The sequence below is a fragment of the Spea bombifrons genome, chromosome 11 (assembly GCF_027358695.1).
Source record: "Spea bombifrons isolate aSpeBom1 chromosome 11, aSpeBom1.2.pri, whole genome shotgun sequence".
NCBI classification, from domain to species: domain Eukaryota; kingdom Metazoa; phylum Chordata; class Amphibia; order Anura; family Pelobatidae; genus Spea; species Spea bombifrons.
The window spans coordinates 756,684-779,124 of NC_071097.1; the positions used below are offsets into that span (position 1 = coordinate 756,684).

At 45.8% G+C, this 22,441-nt stretch overlaps 2 protein-coding genes and 1 pseudogene across 2 annotated transcripts; 2 read left to right on the forward strand and 1 right to left on the reverse strand.

The window, feature by feature from the left end:
* Nucleotides 1-2,540: 2,540 nt before the first annotated feature.
* On the reverse strand, nt 2,541-11,874 carry ERLIN1 (ER lipid raft associated 1). Its single transcript, XM_053451012.1, has 12 exons — nt 11,737-11,874; nt 7,557-7,674; nt 7,238-7,319; nt 6,838-6,884; nt 6,480-6,541; nt 6,063-6,188; nt 5,783-5,856; nt 4,843-4,901; nt 4,340-4,431; nt 3,968-4,057; nt 3,282-3,361; nt 2,541-3,046 (listed from the first exon to the last, which is right to left on the reverse strand). The coding sequence occupies exons 2-12, from the start codon at nt 7,667-7,669 to the stop codon at nt 2,858-2,860; spliced, it is 1,014 nt and encodes a 337-aa protein (XP_053306987.1). The 5' UTR covers nt 7,670-7,674; nt 11,737-11,874; the 3' UTR covers nt 2,541-2,857.
* Nucleotides 11,875-15,359: 3,485 nt separating this feature from the next.
* LOC128469167 (E3 ubiquitin/ISG15 ligase TRIM25-like) lies at nt 15,360-17,015 on the forward strand (annotated as a pseudogene).
* Nucleotides 17,016-19,826: 2,811 nt separating this feature from the next.
* Nucleotides 19,827-21,696, forward strand: LOC128469271 (E3 ubiquitin-protein ligase TRIM39-like). The gene has a single exon (XM_053451094.1). It carries the CDS (start codon nt 20,107-20,109, stop codon nt 21,694-21,696), a length of 1,590 nt encoding a protein of 529 aa, XP_053307069.1. The 5' UTR covers nt 19,827-20,106.
* The last annotated feature ends 745 nt before the right edge of the window (nt 21,697-22,441 follow it).

Genomic DNA, 22,441 nt, shown 5'->3' on the forward strand with positions numbered 1-22,441 from the left:
CTCAACTCATAGCTTCAGAGACGTGACCTGCCCAAAAAATCCCACCGGGAGAATTTGAAGGAGAATTTAACTTTTTGCTCATTAAAGAATTAATGGCCAACCCAACCATGTTTCTCCCACAAGAATGGGGAGTGTCAAACCCGTTCGGACTCTCTTACTAACGAAACTCTATGGAGGAACGGACTTCATTAGCATTGCCATAAAGCATCAGCTCAGTGTGGTGCAGATAAAGTCGTCCAAATATCACGCTTGACAAATCTGTTCCGAAGAGACCTCTGAGGTTCCAAAAAGCTTATCTAAATTTACATGTTTTAGCCCCATAAAAGGGTATCAACTACAACTAAAGACAGGAGGCAAAAAAATAAATAAAAAAACATTACCAGGTTATCAAAATAATTGCTTTATTTTTTAAGTCCAAAAGTAATTTCTTATAAATGTTTTCTTTCATTGTCATGTACAGATAACACCGAGCTGTATAAAACAAGGCCGGGCTTTGGAAATGGAAGAGAAGGGGGACTCTGTCCCTAACAAGTCATGTTAATAAGTCACAGATGTTTGCTCGGACTCGTGGCGAATGACCGCTGCGGCCACGCTGGGTAAAACGTTCCGTCACCATTTTGGTAGAGTGCCCAAGATTATCCATCAGACACAGGATGCCTCCCTTAAAACCAAGCAGAGAGAGGCCACCAGATTACTGCAGGATAACCTAAAAGTAGTGGTGCCAAGGGGCTGTACATACGCATGTACACCGTGGTCGAATCCACACCAGAAGTAAACTTGCGTCAGATGTTCTGGAATATTCCATAATAGTAACAGGACCTTTATAGGGAAAGGTGTGTTAAGGTAACCCATTCGACTTTGAGGGGCTGTTGTTAACAGAACAACCCCGTGCGAACGAGCAGAAGCTGGCCCAGGTCCGATCGATATTAAATGCAGTCATATAAGCCCATTGTTGAGCGGAAGTGTATTACCTCCACGCAAGGAAGAACCAATTAGAATTAGCCGTTTTGTATCATCATCCCTACAGGATCCCACTGATGTCATCCTTAAAACCCTTGATATAACCATAAAATAAACAAAAATAATAATAAAAAAAAAGAAAAGAAAATTGCTAGCCAGCACCGAGTACACAGACGTCGGGCTGAAAGGCTGGTAAAATAGTGGTTAGAAAACATATTTATACAAAAAAGCACCCAAGTCCTTATTAACCCCTGAGTCATCAAAAAGCCTTGCCAAGCGATTTTAGAAAAAAAATAATAATAAAAAAAAAAGCAGTAGCCGTATCGACGGACCGTCAGTCCTGTAGTGTATGGAGTGGGAGCTGAGTGCAGGAACCCGGCTCTTTAATACTAAATCAATTTTTAAGATGCCCCCGACCACAGGAACCAGACAAATTGCAGACGTTATATTTGTTTTTGCACCAAAAATAGCACAAAAAAAATCTAGAAGCCAGAGGCACAATCCTGGGATTTGCCAAGCCCTGGCCTAGCATCATTAAGACTTTCCCCCCCCCCCAAAACCAAGCATTTGCCTCTTTGGAAAAGTAAGCGATTACGTTTTTGTTAAAATTTATTTAAACAAATGTTTTAAGTAACCAGGCCGTGAACTTCTAAAACTAATATTTCATGAACAAGCCACCCTGCAAAAAAACTCAACTTCTGTTTCATCCAAAATAGCCCAAAATCTCTTCCCGAAGAAGACTGAAAACACTACTGGCAGTTAAATCTGAGATTACTCTACACTATCCCCTCGAAAATGATATTCATCACAGAACATCTTCTCATGATTCTACCAAGGAACAGCTCAAGTCGTATGAGCTTGATAAATCATGAAGGCTAATGTCCTGCCACCGCTTGATGTAGTTCCTAGATGGCCTCCTAGGTGCACTTATCAAAGGTCCTTGGATAGACATCCCCAAAGGGCTCCACTACTCCGTCCAACAAACCACCAGCACGACCAGCATTCGAGCCACAAGCAAAGTCCATCACAAAGAGAAGCCTTCAGCCTCTACAGGACAATCCAACAGAGAATCTATGAAACCAGAAAAGGTCTTCAGAAGCCTGAAAGGAAGGCATCCAAACCGATCTAAAACATCACAAATCGTTACACGCCAGCCATAACATTTCAGAAGCCATGGCTACCTAGCTCTCCTGAGATTTGTCCAGCCCTGTGTTTAACCCCAAACGGCTCTACTACTTAGTCCAACAAACCATTAGTTGACCAGCATTTAGTATCGCAAGTGCTGTCCACGACAAGTAGAACACGTGAAATGGGGCTGGACAAACCAATGGAGAAAACCAGGATCCAAAATGAGGTTTTCAGAGGCAGGAAGGGACGTATCTATAGTGATCGATATAAAACAGCACAGGTGGTTAGGTGCCAGCCTTAGAATTTCAGAATCCATGGCGTCACAGAAGACGAAGCATTGGCGGTATCATGTACTGTTGTAGAACTTGCAGTTACTGGGGTTAAATGGGTTCCTTACGCTACAGAGATTACTAAAAAATTATTTTTTTTCCTTCAATTAGAAAATGAAAGCCGCAAATCAAGCTTCGGATATATTATTGGCATAAGCTCATTAGGACGTAGCACAGGCTCCTCCAACACCTCAACCCGAGGAACCCATAAATCAACCTTTAGCGTCAACACGTTGCCTATAAATCTTATCATCAAATTTCCCAAGCCAATCGTTAAAAATTAGTACATTTCAGCTGAAAAAAAAACAAAAAAACAGAGCATATTCATTGGCAGTTTCAACAGGTGGTGGCCCTCCTTCAGCCTGTGATGGACGAAGGGGGGCGCGACCCGTCATCTGCTTCCGTCTAGATCAAACGTTGTCTCCGCCTCGTTCGCGAATTCATACTTTCTCGCTCTTGCGCGCCTTGCCATCGACTTCAGTTGTGCCGCTATCTTGTCTCTCTTGTGACGACCTGAGAGGAATGCTGTCCAAGAACATGCTGGGGATATCAGCTCCAAAGTAGATCTTGCTGTTCCCGGAGATAGCCTGATACTTCATGAGCTCCAGGTACTGAGGGGTCAGCTTTAACTGCACGGGGGAGATGTTAGCGAGAAACAATGCTTTCCAGCAGCTTCATATTAAATAACAGAGCGAGAACTCATACAAATGGCTAATCCCCAATCTACTAGACAACGCCCCCCCCGGACTCCTTATCATACTGTCTGTGGGGGACAATAGAATGACTCAGTCTTAATTACCCATTCAGGGCCAATGTCTTGGAAATATCACCAATATGACTCATATTGATGGCCGGCGCTCTCACCTTGTTTGACTCCGCAAACCTCTCAGCAGTATAATACTCGGCGTCGGCTTTGGCTTTCTCTCTGGCAAGGTAAGCGGAGTCTGAGGGAAGCGAAACAGAAGAGTTTGTTAGACCATGATCGGGCCCTCGCTGTCACGTTTATTACAGGATGACAACTTTGTGGCACCTGCTCCTCAAAGTCTGGACTGTAACCACCACAGAACTCCTTTATCTTCATAGCCTTCTATTTTGGCAAAAAGTTAAATTCTTTGGAGTAAGAGTAAGGAGCCGAGATCAGTGGTTGAGCCAACATTAACTCATGAATTTCCTGTCCTGATTTCCTTTACCTTCTACTCCTTCCCCATCCTTACAAAGGCTGCTTGAACCAAACAGCAACTTAACAATAGGGGGGAACATTACGTAAGAGTTGCAGATGCTTAAAAGAGGAAGTTATTATGGTTGCTCCAATGGTATACTCAATTTCTAACCCACACACATTAATATATATATATATATATATATACACACACACACACACACACACACACACATCTGTAAACAGTTACACGGCTGTAATTTGTATAAAGGTGACACATCAGCTTTAAATGAACCCTTTCAGGACATTACTTTTAGTCATCCAGCTTCTGTGAAGGGGTGTATTTGCGCATCACCTCCGGTCTCACACCGGTCATCGAGGAGAAACGTACCTTCGATCTCGGAGATGCGTTTCTCGGTTTCCTTCTCCATGACTTTTTGCTGGAAATTGATTTTTGCCACCTGGGCAAACTTCTCTGCCTCTGTGGTGAGAAGAAAGGGGGGCATTAGGTAAGGACAGGAGGTAATGATTTGCTGCACAGTCCTTCAGCCCGGAACGAGCGGCAGGGTGAGGTACCTAGAAATCAGTCAATGATTTCCCATCATTTCAAAAGCCTACCGAACTAACGGAGAAGACCCAAGGGTTGAACGTCCACTTCTCACCGGCCACCTAATGTCCTGTAGGTTGCGCATTTGAAACATTTCCAAGCCACATCTGTATGAACACACCATGGAGTCTCCAACCCAGACCACGTTAACTGTACCTATTATAGCCTTCTTCCGCTCAGTCTCTGCCTCTTTCTCCACCAGTTTCTGCCTCTGAGCCGCAATAAGGAGCTTCGTCTTCTCACCTTCCCTGCAGACGAGGGTTTAAGTAAAGCGTTATGAATCTGATTTTGCATTAGAACCTCAGAGATAATATGAACTGCGGTGAGGAGAACCGGAGAGGCCCTCCTAATGCCAGTTTGTGTTTGAGATCATTATGATCTTTTTCCCCATCCATTATGTTTTGTGTTGAAGAGCACTGGGCACAGGGCCTTTTATTGAGTGTGCCCAGGTACATCCACCAAATGTGGAAAAGTTGCCAACTGCCCACCAAAATACAACCCTGGTGAGCTTTAAATTATTTCTTGAACAAAACAGAGACTGGTAAAGATCTATAGTTATTATTATGCTCTTAATGGTTGACTTAATAAAACTAAATACGTACACAAGCCCCTCATTTCAGGAATTTTTTATTGTGGAAGAACCAAGATCGGCTACTCACATCAGCTCGAAGTTCCTCCGAATGGCTTCTGGGATTTTGGGTTTGGTAACTCTGACGGCCTGATGGCAGATTGGAAAAGATCAGGATTTGGGCGTAAGCCAGGCTGGCATGTTACTAAAGACAACGCAGCAAACAAGGTACTAATTTCCACACCAAACGTGGGCTGTTCGAACAGAGATGGACCATGCAAGGTCCTCCAACATGTCTGAATATACTAAGAACTTCACTAAGAGGAAATACTCTAAAAACTTTTTCAGGCCGCATATCCAAAAAAAAACCAAAAAAAAAAAACCTGTCTAGAGCCACAGTAAATAAAATAAAATAAACCTGCTACAAGGGTGCAGCCTTAAAGAATGACAGGCTGGTTTATGATGCATTTGTGTCACTGGCAGAGCGACGGCCCTGGGTTATGAAAAGCGACACCTTTGACAAATAGCTGCTAATCTCACTCGATGAGAGACAATAAAAAAGGGCAAGGCAGAGGAACACACTTTGCACTCAGGCCTTTAGGTCAGGATCTTCATGGAGTTAATTGACCGATAAAGTGCGACCCGCCATTGGCAGATGCCCCCCAAGGTTAGGAGCGGATACGGTGGTGGTCTCCTAAGCGGCCGCACCATCACTAACAGTGGGGCACGGAAACATTACCTTTTATTTTTCATACAGTCCTTGCCTTTGCAACACAGAAACAGATCCTTCTCTTAAAGATCATTATTTATCCCGACATTATGAGCGGATCTCACGTGAGGGCCTCTGCTCGCAGATTTTAGTATAAGCTCTGAAGGTCAGAGGGTTAAAGGCCCTCCTTCCACGCCTTTAATTACACTCAGGGCACGGAGTTCCTGAAAACTCTGCCCAACGTCCTACACAAAGATGGCGGAGCGTGAATTTGCGCTATCTGGACATTAACCGAGAATTCCCTCCAGGGCAGAGCTCTTACCTGTATCGAAAGTCCTGGAGCCATGACGTTGAGCTCCTTCTGTAGCGAGAGTTTCAGGTTCTCGTCTATTTGATCTGTACGAGCGAAGAGAGGAATAAGTGAAGAGCGTTACTCAACCTTCTCTAGAGTCCACCAAAGCTTTTGGAATCCAAAACGAACTCCAGTTCATTACAACCCCAAATGTTCCTCGTGCTGACTGAAGATGGACCCAAGCGTTGGTAGACCAAGGATAAATGTATATCTACCCAGAATCATAGACGAGGAACATATGGAAACTCACCGAACAGCTCAATGTAAACCTCCTGGAGGGTGTGAGAACTGCAGAACTGATTGAGCTCGTGGTGGATCTTGTTGAATATTAAGGTCTTGTCGTAATCCGCGGTGTAGTTTCTCACCGTGTCATACACTATAAAGACAGAGGTTGAAAGAGCTTTGCATCAGGGAATCTGTTGCCCGGATCTAAAGCACCTAAAGCTAGAGATGACCTCTTCTTCTTTGTGGCCTTTATGGAACCAGAATATTTTTGGTTTACAACAGAACAGCGTGCGCGAACTTGACTAGAAGCACAACGCCATCATGCTCAAGGAGCTAGAACCAAGTCAAATTTGTCGACCTGCTGACTTTACGCATGACCCGGAATAATTCATTCACTCGCCTGCTGACTTTAAGCATGACCCCGAATAATTCATTCACTCACCTGCTGACGGAAGCAACATATTCACAACCTCAATTCTGTCGAAATAGATCATGACACCACCGCTGGAAGGTAAAAAAAACAAAGATCAGGACGTTCAGATTTGGACACTTCTTAAAATCGGAGTAACGCTTCAGAGCTTTCATTCACACGCGGTTGGATCTGTGCCCAAAACGTTACCGTGGGGTATGTACATAACCTGTAAGAGCAACGGCACATTATCAAAGAGAGCGACGGATACTAAGATACATGCCTAGTGACCAGAAGCCAGCATCTCAATTCCTGTCACGCGGCAAGAACAGGGTTTTACAGAGAAAAAAAAAAAACAGGAATTAGCCCCCAAATATAATCAGAGACACACCTGGTGCCGCATGGTACATTTTTTACTTCGTCGGTCTGAAGAGTGGTCTGAAAGGAACAAAGAAAAAGCATGGTCAGCAACACTTTATCTCCAAATAACAAAAACACAGCAAACCCCCCCCCCCCCAAAACACTACAGATGCTGCTCTCGGTAATACATTATGGACGTTGTCTTTCTTTGGGCCATCCTCGCAGAGGCCCCATTGTACAGCACCGTGGGATACGATGGCGCTACATAAATGAATAAATAATAAACGACTTAATGCCATCTGCTCATTAGTCGCTCTCCAAAGCTTCTGTGACTCCCGGCCACTAAGGTTATCGCAGCGCTCCTCTCCGAGACAAATCCAGTAACTTCCCCGCAGCCACCCAAACGGCAAGTGCGCCGTGAAGCGACTCACCTGGACGGAGCGGAAGCTGGTGATAAAAGGAACCATGATGTGATAGCCCGGCCCGCTCGGGTTACTTAATAACGCACCCCCTCTAAAAGAAAAGAAAGGGATCAGCGATGAATTTGAAGAATTTGTGCAAAAAAAGCGCACAAAACTATTAAAACCGTTTAAAAAAAAGCAGCAGCCACCAGCATGTCTGGCCCGTTCCCTCTGCAGAGGAGCGGCATGCTGGTAGACCATCCCCCCCATGGTGTCTCGAGCGCGGCTCTGATGGGACGACGGTGCTGCCAGCCCCCCCGGCACGCGTGTTTCAGAGCCGTTCTCTTACCTGTAATACACGGCCAGGTGGCCTTCCTCCACCTTGTGTATGGACGAGTGGAGGACCAGGGCAGTGACAGCCGTCAGCACCGCGATCACCGCTCCCAGCTGTGCCATGGTCATCCTACCTGCAAGACACGAAGCGCTATGTCAGCAGCGGTCCCCGCGCGAGGCTCCGGGTTTCAGAGAGCGGGGGGTCCGTCCATGTTGGCCGAGGAACTGTCTACTAACGGCAGGGCTACAGGTAGTAATTAAGGCCGTGTGGCGTGACACGCAGAGTGAAACGGATAATTACACGTCACGGAAGTCTCCCAGGGGATAGTACGGGGTGCCGTGTCTCGTTGCTTTCCCAAGTTAAGCCTGCTGGCGCGTGCCGAGAAACCGAGCTGCACCCACCGGGCCTGGGTGTCACCGGAACAGTATTGAGAGTAGGGGGTTCCAAAACCGACTTCCACGTACCCCCAACCGGACAGACTTTACGGCGTTCCCAGAGGAGCTGCCATCAAAGCTACCAGCGGACTTCTTACAGCCCATGCTTTTCAGGGTTTTAAAGGGGTACTTAGTTTAACCCACCACTTAATGGGGAGGAATAATCCTGAGAACAGGAAGTTAAGACGGCTGCTCTCAGGGTGCATGCCGGCCTTCAAACGCATATAGAGCAATGAATCCGTAAACAGCATTACACGGCTTTATAGAGTGTAGAGAACCCGGAGGCAGCTTTAACCCTTAAATGAGCGACACGTCCTCTTTAAAGGCATGTTTGGCCCGAGTTTCAGGAAGAACATTTATTGCAGATCGTTAGACACACGCACGCGGGCGTGCACACATACATACATACATACACGCACACTCTCCCGCTCCGTGCCCCGCTCTCTGATGATCTCTTCTTAATGTTTATTTTACTGATACTCCTAAAAATAACCCAGAAGATCATCCTCGCACCCGGGCAGACGTTCCCTGCTTAACCCTTAACCACCCCTCCCCGCTCTCCGTAACTTATCCACGTTCTAGGGATCTTTAACTCAATAAGAAGATAACACGTTATTCACATTCTTACTTTTTATTTGCTTTAATCAGACTATTTTTTTGTATTTTTCCACTGTTTTTTTTTAAGCAGACTTTATTGCAAATGTTTAGATTTTGTTTTTATTTAAACTGTATAAATATATATTAAAAAATTTAATCCTTCGGATATTTAAACATATTACGTCTAGTTTTTTTTTTTTTTTAATATATTACATAATATATATATATATTTTTTTTTTTTAACTAATTATACTATAATACTATATACGATAAAAACACCACTGTTCACATTGTTTTTTTTTCCTAATCAGATGTTTTTTTGTATAATTATGAAAATAGATGTATATTTTATTATTATTATTTTTAATGAATACATTGTATCTAGTGATTTATATCACTATATTTTGGAGATTTTAAGCGAAAACTTTATAAACATTTTCCGCTGGCCCTCCTGGCGTAGGAGACGCAGCCGCGCTCCGCACCGTCTCTTAATTAAACATGCTGTCCTTTTATATACAGAACAGAAGATCAGGAACATCCCCCCCCCAACCATTTGGCAACGTGACGAAAAAGTCAACACAATATCCCGAGACGGCCCGGGGGCCGCGGAATAAACAGCCTCGGCGTCACACTCCAGGAAACTGAGATGTCTCACCCGGACTCGCGCCGCACTCTCGAGTCACCCCGGGCTCAGGCCTCTATGACCTGTACGACATAAACCCAGACCGAGAAACGGAACTCGCCCCCCGAAGTCGCGTTCCCCCTCTATGTGTACACCACACATAGAGGGGGAACGCGACTTCGGGGGGCGAGTTCCGTTTCTCGGTCTGGGTTTATGTCGTACAGGTCATAGAGGCCTGAGCCCGGGGTGACTCGAGAGTGCGGCGCGAGTCCGGGTGAGACATCTCAGTTTCCTGAGAAATAGCGCTGGGGCATCACTAGGCCATGGAGGGTGGGGGGTGGGGGGCTTCAGCCCACCTTTGGCACCAGAACCTGATACATCAGACCGCCTAGTGGATATTACAAGCTGGGTGTATAGTGATGGGCATTAGAGGCAGGTACAACGAGGAGGTTCTGCCCCTCCACGGCTCTGTGGTCAGACCTCACCGAGGGTACAGGGCAGTCCTGGAGACCTCCAGAAGGAACCCGTCGTGACACAAGCTTTTCAGGGGTACCCCGACCAATCAGGGCTTCTGCAAGCATTTCAGAGTTACCCTGACCAATCAGGGCTTCTGCAAGCATTTCAGAGTTACCCTGACCAATCAGGGCTTCACAAAGAACCGTCGCCGCCGGCTTGTAAGACTGACGCACAAAGCGCGACCTTTCACCCACCGTGAACCCAAAGTGACCTTGGCCCTTTAAACATGGCTCTCCAATTTACATAATGAGGGGTGGGGGCGATGATCTCACACACGCCTGAGGCCATTCTGGACCGGGTCGAAAACCCCCTAAAGATAAGACCAGCCCCCCCAAATCAGAAAACTATACCAGAAGCAGTTACTGCCGCCGGCTGGCACATCTTACACTGGCCAATGGGGTTTTATTTTAACTCATTGCTGCCCATAATTCCAACCGCCAACATGGGGTTAACCCCTCAAGTGCTATATAAATAAAAGATAACAACAATAATAAAGACATAATAAAGCTTTCTGGATGTTTTCTTTTTTTTTTTTACCTAATTATTTTTTCCCACCCATCCCGGCGAGGCCAATTTACGAGAGGCGTTCAGCCGCCAACCCGCTTCGTAAACAGGACATAATCTTATGAAGCCGTGATGTCACACACTAGCCGAACCATTGTAACCTCTACCACCTCTGCTGAGAGGCTGTTCTACTTATGCACCACCCTCTCTGTAAAGGCACAGACGGGGAGGATGGATATTTAAACAGAGGAGCGTTTGCAGACGCCGCGGTGCAGACTCGGCCAGAAGGGGGAAATGCAGCCCCCCGGAGAGGGAGGCCAGGACCCCGCGCTGGCGCCACAAACGCTTACTGTGTTTACAAATGTGTAAACGCTTACTGTGTTTACTTACCCCTACCCAAAGCTGCCGGGGGCCATGCCCCATACTCACCCCCCATACCCTACCCAAAGCTGCCGGGGGCAATGCCCTGCACTACCCCCCCCCATAGCTGCTGGGGGCAATGCCCCGCACTCACCCCCTATGCCCCTACCCAAAGCTGCTGGGGGCCATGCCCCGTACTCACCCCCCATACCCCTACCCAAAGCTGCTGTGGGCCATGCCCCCACTCACCCCCCATACCCTACCCAAAGCTGCTGTGGGCCATGCCCCCACTCACCCCCCATACCCTACCCAAAGCTGCTGTGGGCCATGCCCCCACTCACCCCCCATACCCTACCCAAAGCTGCTGGGGGCCATGCCCCCACTCACCCCCATACCCCTACCCAAAGCTGCCGGGGGCAATGCCCTGCACTCACCCCCCATACCCCTACCCAAAGCTGCTGGGGGCCATGCCCCGTACTCACCCCCCATACCCTACCCAAAGCTGCTGGGGGCCATGCCCCCACTCACCCCCCATACCCCTACCCAAAGCTGCCGGGGGCAATGCCCTGCACTCACCCCCCATACCCCTACCCAAAGCTGCCAGGGGCAATGCCCCCACTCACCCCCCCATACCCCTACCCAAAGCTGCCGGGGGCAATGCCCTGCACTCACCCCCCATACCCCTACCCAAAGCTGCCAGGGGCAATGCCCCCACTCACCCCCCCATACCCCTACCCAAAGCTGCCAGGGGCAATGCCCTGCACTCACCCCCCATACCCTACCCAAAGCTGCCGGGGGCCATGCCCCACCTCACCCCCCATACCCCTACCCAAAACTGCCGGGGGCCATGTCCCATACTCACCCCCCCATACCCCTACCCAAAGCTGCTGGGGCAATGCCCTGCACTCACCCCCCCATACCCCGACCCAAAGCTGCTGGGGGCAATGCCCTACACTCACCCCCCATACCCCTACCCAAAGCTGCTGGGGGCAATGCCCTTCACTCACCCCCACCCGCTGTGGGAAATGCCCCGCACTCACCCCCACCCGCTGTGGGAAATGCCCCTCCGTATGCTGTCACTCGCTCGCACTGTGGAGGGGCAGTTCGGTGACAGGTATTCCCAGTAATAGCCCTTCTCTTTGCCCCCGGGACGGCCACTTACTCAGTACAGTCCCGGGACTCTCCTCGGCCGTGCGGCGCCCTCTCCCTCACATACTCCGCGCTCCTGCGCTCCACCAGCTACGGAAGGCGACAGGGCCCAGAGCCGTCACCATAACAACCGCTACAGACCTCCTCCAGCGCGCGGCTCCACTTCCGGTAGCTTCCTTCCTGGTCAGGAGGATTGTGGGAGGAAGTATCCGGATGTCTCGCATCCCTGGGCGCAACCAACGCCCCCACTACTCTCAGGCAGCAACTCACACGCATTAACCATTTCAGCGCCACGCCCCAAGTGCAAACAACGTCTTTTAACCCTTTCATCGCTCACCACGTGTGGGGTACATGCTTGGCAAAGTGGTCTCAGGATGATGACGTGATGATGATAAGGGGCCCTTTATGTTGGGGGGGTCACCAGGGATCGGTGGTCCAGCAGCCACCCTGAATGAATTAAAACAAAACCCAAGCGCGTGAAGTACGTATAAATAGAAATATGCGCAGAACCGGTTTATCCCATCACTCACAGCCACAGCGGACTAGGTATCTACGAATGGCTTTAAATCTTGTTCATTAATGAATGAAATTCCAGTAAAACTGATCCCTGCGCATATGACTCACTAAAAGCGAGCGTGCATCAGCAAAAACCAGACCTCGCATGCCCTCACACGTGGTTCACGTTCGCGGTGCCCGCCACTTTAAATCCCTGTTGGCACTTCACTTTGCAAGCCCCCCCTGCACACAATAAAACCAGGGGTTTTCCAGGACTCCCATTAAACCAAACTGGGGCCTGACGATTTTCCCCTCTTCTGTGATTGGTGAAGTTGAGGGTAATTAAATAACCCTTAGGGTGGGTATCTGCGCCTCAATAAAACTAGAGGTGGGGGACCAACCTTTATCGCTAAAATCTAAATATGTAGTATGGGGTTGCTGATTTTGCGAGTTATAGGCAAAGACATGCAAACTCACATTGAACTCGCATGCCCTCACCTTTAACATTTAATATTAAAGCACTTGTACAATCCCCAAAACAACTCACAGGGTAGTGAAGCTAAGAAATGTTACTCGTGAGATTACCCATCACCTGCCTCAAGGTGTCATTCCTGCCTCACGGTGTCATTCCTGCAAGCTTGGGGCAATAAAAGACTAATATAATAGAAAGAAATCAGGATACTACAGCTAGAACCCCACTCAAGTCTACAAAAAGTATGTTAGATAAACTACACCTGCTGCATCTGCCGATCCCGGAAGACTGACATGCGGACACAGCTTCTGCCGGGTCTGTATTGGGGATGTGCTGGACACCCAGGAAGAGGGGAGATACACGTGACCTGAATGCAGAGAACGTTTCGGAATTCGGCCTGAGCTTAGAAGATCCCTGAGACTGAGCAACATAGCACGGAGTCTCTTCGATACAGAGCCCGTGCTTACAATGGCTGGAATCTCCTGTAGTTATTGTATTAACTCTCCTGTTCCTGCTTCTAAAACCTGTCTACTCTGTGAAGCTTCTCTGTGTGAGGAGCACCTGAGGGTCCACAGCAAGTCAGCAGAACACGTCTTAACGGAACCCACCACCTCTACTGATAAAAGAAAATGCTCCGTCCACCGGGACATCCTGAAATATTACTGCACTGAGGACGCTGTCTGTATCTCTGTGTCCTGCAACTTGGCCGGAGAGCACAGGGGACACCAGGTGGAGACTCTGAATGAAGCCTCTGAGAAGAAGAAGGAGAAACTGAGAAATGTCCTGCAGAAACTGACCTCAAAGTGAGAGAAGACAGAGACAAAAGTACAGAGACTGCAGGGGTGTGCAAGAAAAATGCAGGTGGACTAGCAGTGCCAGTCACCACCTTCATGAAGGACATCAGGAAACAGCTCGAAGCTCTAGAGAAGGAAGATTTCCCGAGTAAGATTTCCCGTCAGGAAGAGCAGGCGTGGCAGCTGGGAATATAGAAGGAGGGAATTTAAGATGTTAATCAGAGCATTTTATTTAGAAAGATAAAGACCCTGAAATACACAAAAGGCAAATCTGCATTAAAGGACGAAGGCGGAATAATGCCTCCTGCCTTTAATAAAATCTAGACTTTACGTCACTGCCCCCCAATATTATTATAGACAAGAGGCCCAAATGTTTTTAAATCACATAAATTACATTTAAAAAATAGCTGGAAATAAATCCATAACAAATCCATGTAGCTAACGTAGCCGTGGATACCGGAGTGGATGGTTTCCAGAATGACATAAAATCATATGATAATAAACCAGAGGATGCTGAGAATTCAACGGAAGTTTGGAATGGAAAAAAGAGCTACTGATGGTTTTAGTTTGTGTGGAAATAAAAAATGTCTCACCTTTTGGGTCAAAAAATCTTTGAGAAAATCTAGAGTATGTACATCAGCAGCTCTCGGAAGAGATTAAACGTGATAACATTTTAAGTTTGGCAGAAAGCTCCTTCAAAGGGAGATGTTTGTTATCAGTCCAAAGGAAACTGTGATACTTTGGGACATCCCATGTTAGATGATATCAAGTTTTCTGTCCACCATTCCGAAATACCAGACTCTCAGGTCTGTAATTAGCTGGCTAAAATGGTGTCCCTTTTTGAATATTGGAAATACTTAACACCAGTATTTTGGCACCACGCCGGATGACGGAAAATCCCAGATGCCCATCTGAGCAAATTTTCAACCCTTAAGGCCAAGGGCAAACCTAATCCAGACCAGAGTTAGGAACAACGCAACACAATCGACATGTCCCAATCCAAAATCTGGGCTGGCAGAGTTCTTTTGGTGGTCAAATTTCCACGGTAGAGAGAATTCTGAAAAATCTACACAGAAAATCACGAAGATCACCAAGAAACTCCACGGGCAGAGAAGGACAATAGTGTCTGGACTAAATAATCCAAGACGCTCTCGCGCTAAATGCACGAGCGACATTAATCTGTGCAGAGAACAATTTATACCAATATCACAAAATATGCAGATGGACACGGAGGAGCGACTCGGAAGACAACAAATGTTCATAAGCACATGGGACTGTACCCAAGCACCATGGAAGGTGGGCCCCTGACATCAAGATGGTCTGCTTCTTCAGTTTTTGTTTATGTACTTTGTTTTTGTATACTCCAGAATCAATCTATACATAATTTGGGTGGCCATAGGTATCAGAATGGTCCTCCTGGGAGGTATTAGATGATGTATCACAATCCATGCTCCAAAAGGAGTTTCTTGTTCGATTGTTGACTCCAGAAATCCAGATATCGTTGATAAAATTATTAATTAATTCCTCATTAATCATTCATTTTGGCCAAATAATCCCCTTTTTGTGTAATTTAGAGTAACCTGAATGTTATTAAAATTAAGTCCCAAGCTATGTTGGTATGATGCCCAATTGTTTATACATAAATTTCCCCTTCTTCAACGAGATCATCGGGCATTATGCACTGCTCCACCCCACGCTGTGCAACCGGGCAATTCCTAATTATGTATCTAGGTGAGAGAACATAAATAGGACACGGCAATTATTCACAGAAACAGAAGGTATGTGAAATAAATAGCCCGCGCCCTGTATTTAGATAAAGCTCATCCTTTGCGCTGTGGGAAATTCAGTATAGTTTTCTTCCCGCTGCTTTCAGTGATGGCTTCTTCTGATATGAGTGAAGAGATGACCTGTCCAGTCTGCCGGAACATTTACAGAGATCCTGTAATCCTGCCATGTGGACACAGCTTCTGCCTAGTCTGTATCACCAGTATATGGGATAGTGATAAGGAGAAGCAGAGAAATTGGTGTCCGGACTGCAGAGACATGCATGGGACTCACTCTTACCTTAAAAACACCCTTAGACCATGCAAGGACGGGATCTTCTGTACCTACTGTGACTCTCCTGTACCTGCTGCCAAAACATGTCTACACTGTGAAGCTTCTCTGTGCGAGAAACACTTAAAGAGACACAGCAAGTCCCCGGAACATGTTCTAACGGAACCCACCGCTTCATTTGAAAGCAGAAAATGCTCCATCCACAAGCAGATCCTCAAATATTACTGCGTCGAGGATGCTGTCTGTATCTGTGTGTCCTGCAGGCTGGATGGAGAGCCCAGGGGACACCAGGTGGAGACTCTGAATGAAGCCTCTGAGAAGAAGAAGGAGAAACTGAGAAATGTTCTGGAGAAACTGATATTAAAGCAAGAGGAGACAGAGAAACGAGTCCAGAGTCTGCAGGAGCACAGGAGAGAAGTGCAAGAAAAAGCGATTGGAGTAACAGAGCGAGTCGCTGCCCTGATTAGGGACATCAGGGATCAGGTAGAAGCTCTAGAGAAGCGGGTCCAGAGTGAGATCTCCCGGCAGGAAGAGCAGGTCTTACTCCCACTCTCAGACCTAATCCGGCAGCTGGAAATAAAGAAGGAGGGACTGTCTAGGAAGATAAATGACATTGAGGCACTGTACAACATGACTGACCCATTAATTGTCATGCAGAAAGAGGAATCAGACGGAGCTGATCACTTTTGTGATGCTGATGAAGGAGATAATAAGGACAGAGAGATGATAAAAAGCTCCATACTGCGGGAGATCAGAATGAGGGTCTGATCTCAGTGATTTTACACACAGGCTTAGCTGGTATTGTGACCGCTGCAAAGAGACGTCTCGATGCTCCTCAGGCTTCAGACATATTACTGGATGTAAACACGGCTGGTAATCGTGTAGATGTATCAGGTGACTTGAAAACCGTATCCTGGTCAGAAATAAACCAGAGAGATTTCAGGATTATGCTCAGGTTTTAAGCACCAGGAGTTTCTCCTCGGGGAGACATTACTGGGAAGTGGAGGGCAGAGATTCAGGAGCATGGGGTGTAGGGATGGCCTATCCCAGTATAGACAGGAAAGGAGAACAGTCAGTGATTGGAAATAATAACAAGTCCTGGGGCTTGTGGTGGTTGCTGGGTAATCGGTATTTAGTGAGACATGGTGGTAACGCAACCAAAGTGCCTCACCAGCCATCTTGTCAGAGGTTGGGGATATTCCTGGACTATGAGGCCGGGCGGCTGTCCTTTTATGAGCTGTGTGACCCGGTCAGACACTTACACACCTTCACTGCCACCTTCACTGAGCCGCTTCACGCTGTACTCTGGGCAGGGTACGAAGCCTGGGTGGGAATCAGGTGCTGGGGTTAGTACCTTGTGTGCCAGAGCTATTTTACTCTGCAGGACATGAGTAAATCTAGTAATTTTACTATTTCTCATTTATTGCACCAGTGCATCTTAAATGGTTAAATGTATAAAAAATGGAGCTATTATCCACCTATCTATGTATGTACGTACCTATCTGTCTATCTATCCATCTCTCTATCTATTCATCTCCTTGTACATTACTAATCAGATTATTCAAATAAATTATGGGGATTTTCTTTTTTTTTAAATATGTTTATTTCATTCTAATAAATTGCATATAAGTGAAACGGAAGTGTCTGAAATAGTTTTTGTTATAAGGAGGCAAAACTTGGTCTATGGATAAATTCTATACATTCACACAGCGCAATTGACCAATTCACAACTGAAGGTAATTTACTAAAAAAACAGAAAAAATAGGTCATGAAGGCAGCAATCAGTCCATGAAGTGGGCAGCCAAATATGGCTACTTGACTTCCATGCTAATAGATGCTGGAGGAATTAAGGGCCTGCTTATATATTTTGAGATCAGCTGGTTAGCACGCAAGTAAAGAAAACCTGCTTCCTGCTACCACACTGGATCAGATATTATGATGTCAGAAGAATGATGAGGGTGAAGACTGACGGAATAACAGGTCAGGACATTATTGATATTTGTAGGGTATCAGAGACTAGACTTGGGCAACAGCGGGAAAATTCATCTGTCTTTGGTTCGGCTGAAATTAGAAATCCCATTGGACTGTCCGGGTGCCATGGAAACAACAAATAAACACGTAGAAGAAGTTGAATTAAAATGGCATGATTCTCCGCCTCTCAGTGGAGTTAAAATGGCGGCTGCGGCGACGATTTTCTTATTGCCCACATTTGTTTCATCCAATGTTGCAATGTTGTTAAATTCGGCACAAACTGTAAAATTCGGGACAAAAAACGCATTTGTGCGAAAACTAACACGCAAGTCTGCTAGAGACGCATCAACAGCTGCCCCTGATGTCGGTCACGTATGACAGTATCACGGTGACAAGTGACTCTAAAATGTCACACATGCACCTCATTTATTTCATAATCATTCAAATATATTATCAAAATCAGATTGTGAATTATTAGCCAAATAATTGGAGTGCAAACCGTAATAATACAAAGCGGTATATTTCTTAATGAACGCATGTGTGTATTAATTACCGGATTAGCTCGTTTTGAATTATTGGGCATTATGCGCCACTCCATCCCGCGCTGTGCAACTGGGCATTTCATAATTATGCATCTAATTAAGAACAAAAATAGGACACGGCCCTCCACAGTCCCTCTCCCTAATCCCAGTGCATTAATGACTGTATGTATGAGTGTTAGTGTGAGCGCGTGTGTGAGTGTGTCAGGCAAGGTTTCCATTTGTTGTTTTTTTGCTAAAAACGCCTATAAAAACGCCAATAGCGCCACCTGGCGTTTTTTTTGTGAAAAACGGCTGCAGCCAGATGTTAGCTGTAATTCAATAGGAAATCGGAAAATGCCATTTCCACTTGGCGTTTTTCTGTCTGGCGTTTTTTCAGTCCTCTTTGGCGTTTTTCTGCTTTTTTGGGCTCTGTGGCAGTTTTTCATGTTGACACTCTGGCGTTTTTTGCAAGAAATCTTGGCTTTTTTTCTCCAATAGAAGTCTATGGGAGAGAAAAAACGCCATGAAAAAGCCATGTGGGTTTATTGCCTTGGCGTTTTTTATGGCGTTTTTTCCACAGTTACAATGCAGAGGATGGACCCAGTATCTGTGTGTCCTACGAGAAATAGGCTGAAAACAAACAGTTTCACACAAAACAAAGTCCTGGACTGGTTCATATTGAATTTTACACCATTTGGAACAAACATGCCATTACAAACAAACATACGCGACCGGATCCTGCGTGCCAAAAGCAACAGCAAACAATTTGCACCATCATTTGGAGGCTAATCTTCCCAGAGGAGCAGACATTCGGAATAAAGCATGCCTTACAAACCACAGAAAAGAGACAAAAGGGTCTACCAAGTAAATGACATCAGGAGAGGGCAGATACTTGCCATTTATCCTAATCCCTTTTATCTGGGTGAAACTTCTAACTTGTAAAGGCTGGAAAAACTGCCTAAGGTCAAAAAAAGCAATTTCCACAGAAAGGCTAAAACGCCAGAAAAAACTGCAGAAAAAACGCCAAAACGCAGGTAAATGCAGTGGCAGTTTTCTTGGCAGTTTTCCTGGCGTTTTTCTTCAAGAAAAAAACGCCGGACAAAAACCCAAGTGGAAACCTAGCCTTACTCTTCTCTCCTCTCAATTTTCTCTATTTTCTTTTTTTCTCATACCATTCTTCACTTCTCCTTTCCTTCTCTACTTTCTTTCTTGACAAGTTTATTTGCTAATCATTCAAATCCACATTTTTTGTGTTTTCCTTTCGATATTCGTAGAATACTGTAAATTATTCATCATATGATCAAAATCTGGTTTTGTTTTTGGAAAAATAAATCCCCAATCATTTCATCCACAAACCGTAAAGAATATAATTTCATTTTATTTTTTTAAATAATTATCTTCAAAAACATCACAAAAATCCTAACAAAGTTATCAAAAAACATGAAAAAGATGGGCAGAGAGAAAAGAGGCAATCAAAATATCCCAGACCAACAATGGCCGGCGCTCAAATAACCATACAATGCTTTTTTAAGGAAAATATTTTCTTTTCTTCACTTTTTGCATCGGGTTTGATATAAACGGCGAGATCATTGGAGGAAAGTTCTTCATCTTTCCTCCATGTCTACAATTATATGACATCCAAATAAATAACAGAAGTGGAAATAAACTTCTTAAACTTCTCTAATACGTCGGCTGTCGCTCACCAGGGTGGACACCATGAAGGGAGGAGAAAAGGTCAATAAAACACTGTGTTTTTAATTATTTATCAATAAATTAATTGGTTTATTAATCTGGGTATCTGCGCATGAATGTATGATGCCGTACGGAGCGAATGCATTTCTCCTGCTCATTACCAAGATTTACATGATTATCGGGCTTATGCACAACGCCACACCGTGCAATTCATAGTTATGCATCGCAATAAGAACATAAATAGGACACGGCAATTATTCATCTAGAGCGTCATCAGAAGGTATGCGAAATAAAGAGTCCCCTCCCTGTGTTTAGAACATGATAAAGCTCCCCATCTGCGTTCCGGGAAATTCAGTCTAGTTTTCGTCCTGCTACTTCCACTGATGGCTTCTGCTGATCTCAAGGAGGAGCTGACCTGCGCCATCTGCCCTGAAATTTACCAAAATCCTGTAACCTTGTCATGTGGACACAGCTTCTGTCAAGAATGCATCACCAGAGCATGGCGCACACCGGATGAAGAGAGGAGGTATAAATGTCCTGAGCGCAGAGAAATATATAAGACTTACCCAGTGCTTAGGAAAACTCGGAGACTCTCTAACATAGCTGAGATTTTCCGATCTACTTACCCAGCGGAGGAGGACGTTGGGGTCTCCTGTACTTACTGTTACTCTCCTGTAGCTGCTGCTAAAACCTGTCTGCTGTGTGAAGCTTCTCTGTGCGAGAAACACTTACAGAAACACAGCAAGTCCCTGGAACATGTCCTAACGGAACCCACCGCTTCACTGGAGAACAGAAAATGCTCCGTCCACCGGGAGATCCTGAAATATTACTGCACTGAGGACGCTGTCTGTATCTGTGTGTCCTGCAACTTGGCCGGAGAGCATAGGGGACACCAGGTGGAGACTCTGAATGAAGCCTCTGAGAAGAAGAAGGAGAAACTGAGAAATGTTCTGCAGAAACTGACCTCAACGCGAGAGGAGACAGAGAAACGAGTCCAGAGTCTGCAGGAGCGCAGGAGAGAAGTGCAAGAAAAAGCAGCTGGAGAAATGGAGCGAGTCGCTGCCCTGATTAGAGACATCAAGGAACAGCTGGAAGCTCTAGAGAAGAAGGTCCTGAGTGAGATCTCCGGGCAGGAAGAGCAGGTCTTACTCCAAGTCTCAGATCTAATCCAGCAGCTGGAAATAAAGAAGGAGGGACTTTCCAGGAAGATACAAGACATCGGGGAGCTGTGCAACACGACTGACCCAGTAACTGTCTTACAGGAACGGGAATCAGACCATTATAAGTTTTGTGATGCTGAGGAGGGAGATGATAATGACAGAGACATTGATGATAGAAAGCTCCGTGCTGTAGATCTGGATGAGGGTCTGATCTCAGTGATTTTACACACAGGTTTAGCTGGTATTGTGACCGCTGCAAAGAGACGTCTCGATGCTCCTCAGGCTTCAGACATATTACTGGATGTAAACACGGCTGGTAATGATATAGTTGTATCAGGTGACTTAAAAACTGTATCCTGGTCAGAAATAAACCAGAGTCGCCCGAATACACCAGAGAGATTTCAGGATTATGCTCAGGTTTTAAGCACCAGGAGTTTCTCCTCAGGGAGACATTACTGGGAAGTGGAGGTCAGTGAATCAGGGATATGGGGTGTAGGGATGGCCTATCCCAGTATAGACAGGAGTGGACGTCAGTCACTGATTGGATATAATAAGAAGTCCTGGAGTTTGTGGGGCTGGTCGGGTAATCAGTATTTAGTGACACATGACAGTAAAGTAATCCAGTTACCTCACCGCCCGTCCTGTCAGAGGTTGGGGATATTCCTGGACTATGAGGCCGGGCGGCTGTCCTTTTATGAGCTGTGTGACCCGGTCAGACACTTACACACCTTCACTGCCACCTTCACTGAGCCGCTTCACGCTGCGTTTGGGGTAAGGAGTAAAGCCTGGGAGAAGATCCGGAGCTGGGAATAATGATTATTGTGTAGCTGATTTGCCTGGCAACTACTGACAGCTCAAAGAGAGGAAATCTGATTGGTTACAACAGGTAGCACCTTAATAACCCATTGTATGCCAGGGCTAGTTCACGCTCTAGGACCCGAGTAAATCTAACGTCACTATACCTGCTTCTGAATGGAATTTCTAATTTATTGTGCCAAAAGTAATTATATACTCTGTTTAATTAATGGCAATTAATTATCTATCTTTCCTAAATCGACCTAACCAAATTTCTTAAAATTCTGGGGCTTTTTAATCCCCCCCCCCTCAAATTCTGCATTTATAACATGATTTAATGGTGACATTTAATAAAATAAATTGGCTGATGGGGATTTGTGTTATGGTGTTAATTATATTAAAATAATTTCATGGCATCTGAAAAAATCCATCCCTCTCAAATCACACTTTACTTATTGGACTTAAGTGGGACTCACAGACAAATGTCAATCGAAGTCAGAAACCTGAATAGCATACCTGCTAAGAGTCCCTGCTTAGTTTGGCCAGTTCCCAAATCTCTGTGCCCTTCTTTACTCCCCTATAGCTCTCTTAATTATACCTGGGAATTTGTGGGCTCCGGCCCTCTGGAGCATACCCTGGAGGGATAAGGTCAGAACTGCCCAGATTAGTGGGCAGTCCTGCTGATGTCAGTGGGCGTTCTCCCAGATGTCAGTGGGTGTTCCTGGTGACATTGCTACCACACTGGATCAGATATTATGATGTC

What these genes read in the sequence shown, in the direction of transcription:
- ERLIN1 (XM_053451012.1), bottom strand. Translation starts at nt 7,669, where the DNA reads ATGACCATGGCACAGCTGGGAGCGGTGATCGCGGTGCTGACGGCTGTC. An exon ending in CACCTGGCCGTGTATTACAG is followed by an intron (nt 7,320 to 7,556) that starts GTAAGAGAACGG and finishes CTTTTCTTTTAG; the next exon opens with AGGGGGTGCGTTATTAAGTA. An exon ending in AATGTACCATGCGGCACCAG is followed by an intron (nt 6,542 to 6,837) that starts GTGTGTCTCTGA and finishes TTTACCTTCCAG; the next exon opens with CGGTGGTGTCATGATCTATT.
- LOC128469271 (XM_053451094.1), top strand. Translation starts at nt 20,107, where the DNA reads ATGGCTTCTGCTGATCTCAAGGAGGAGCTGACCTGCGCCATCTGCCCT.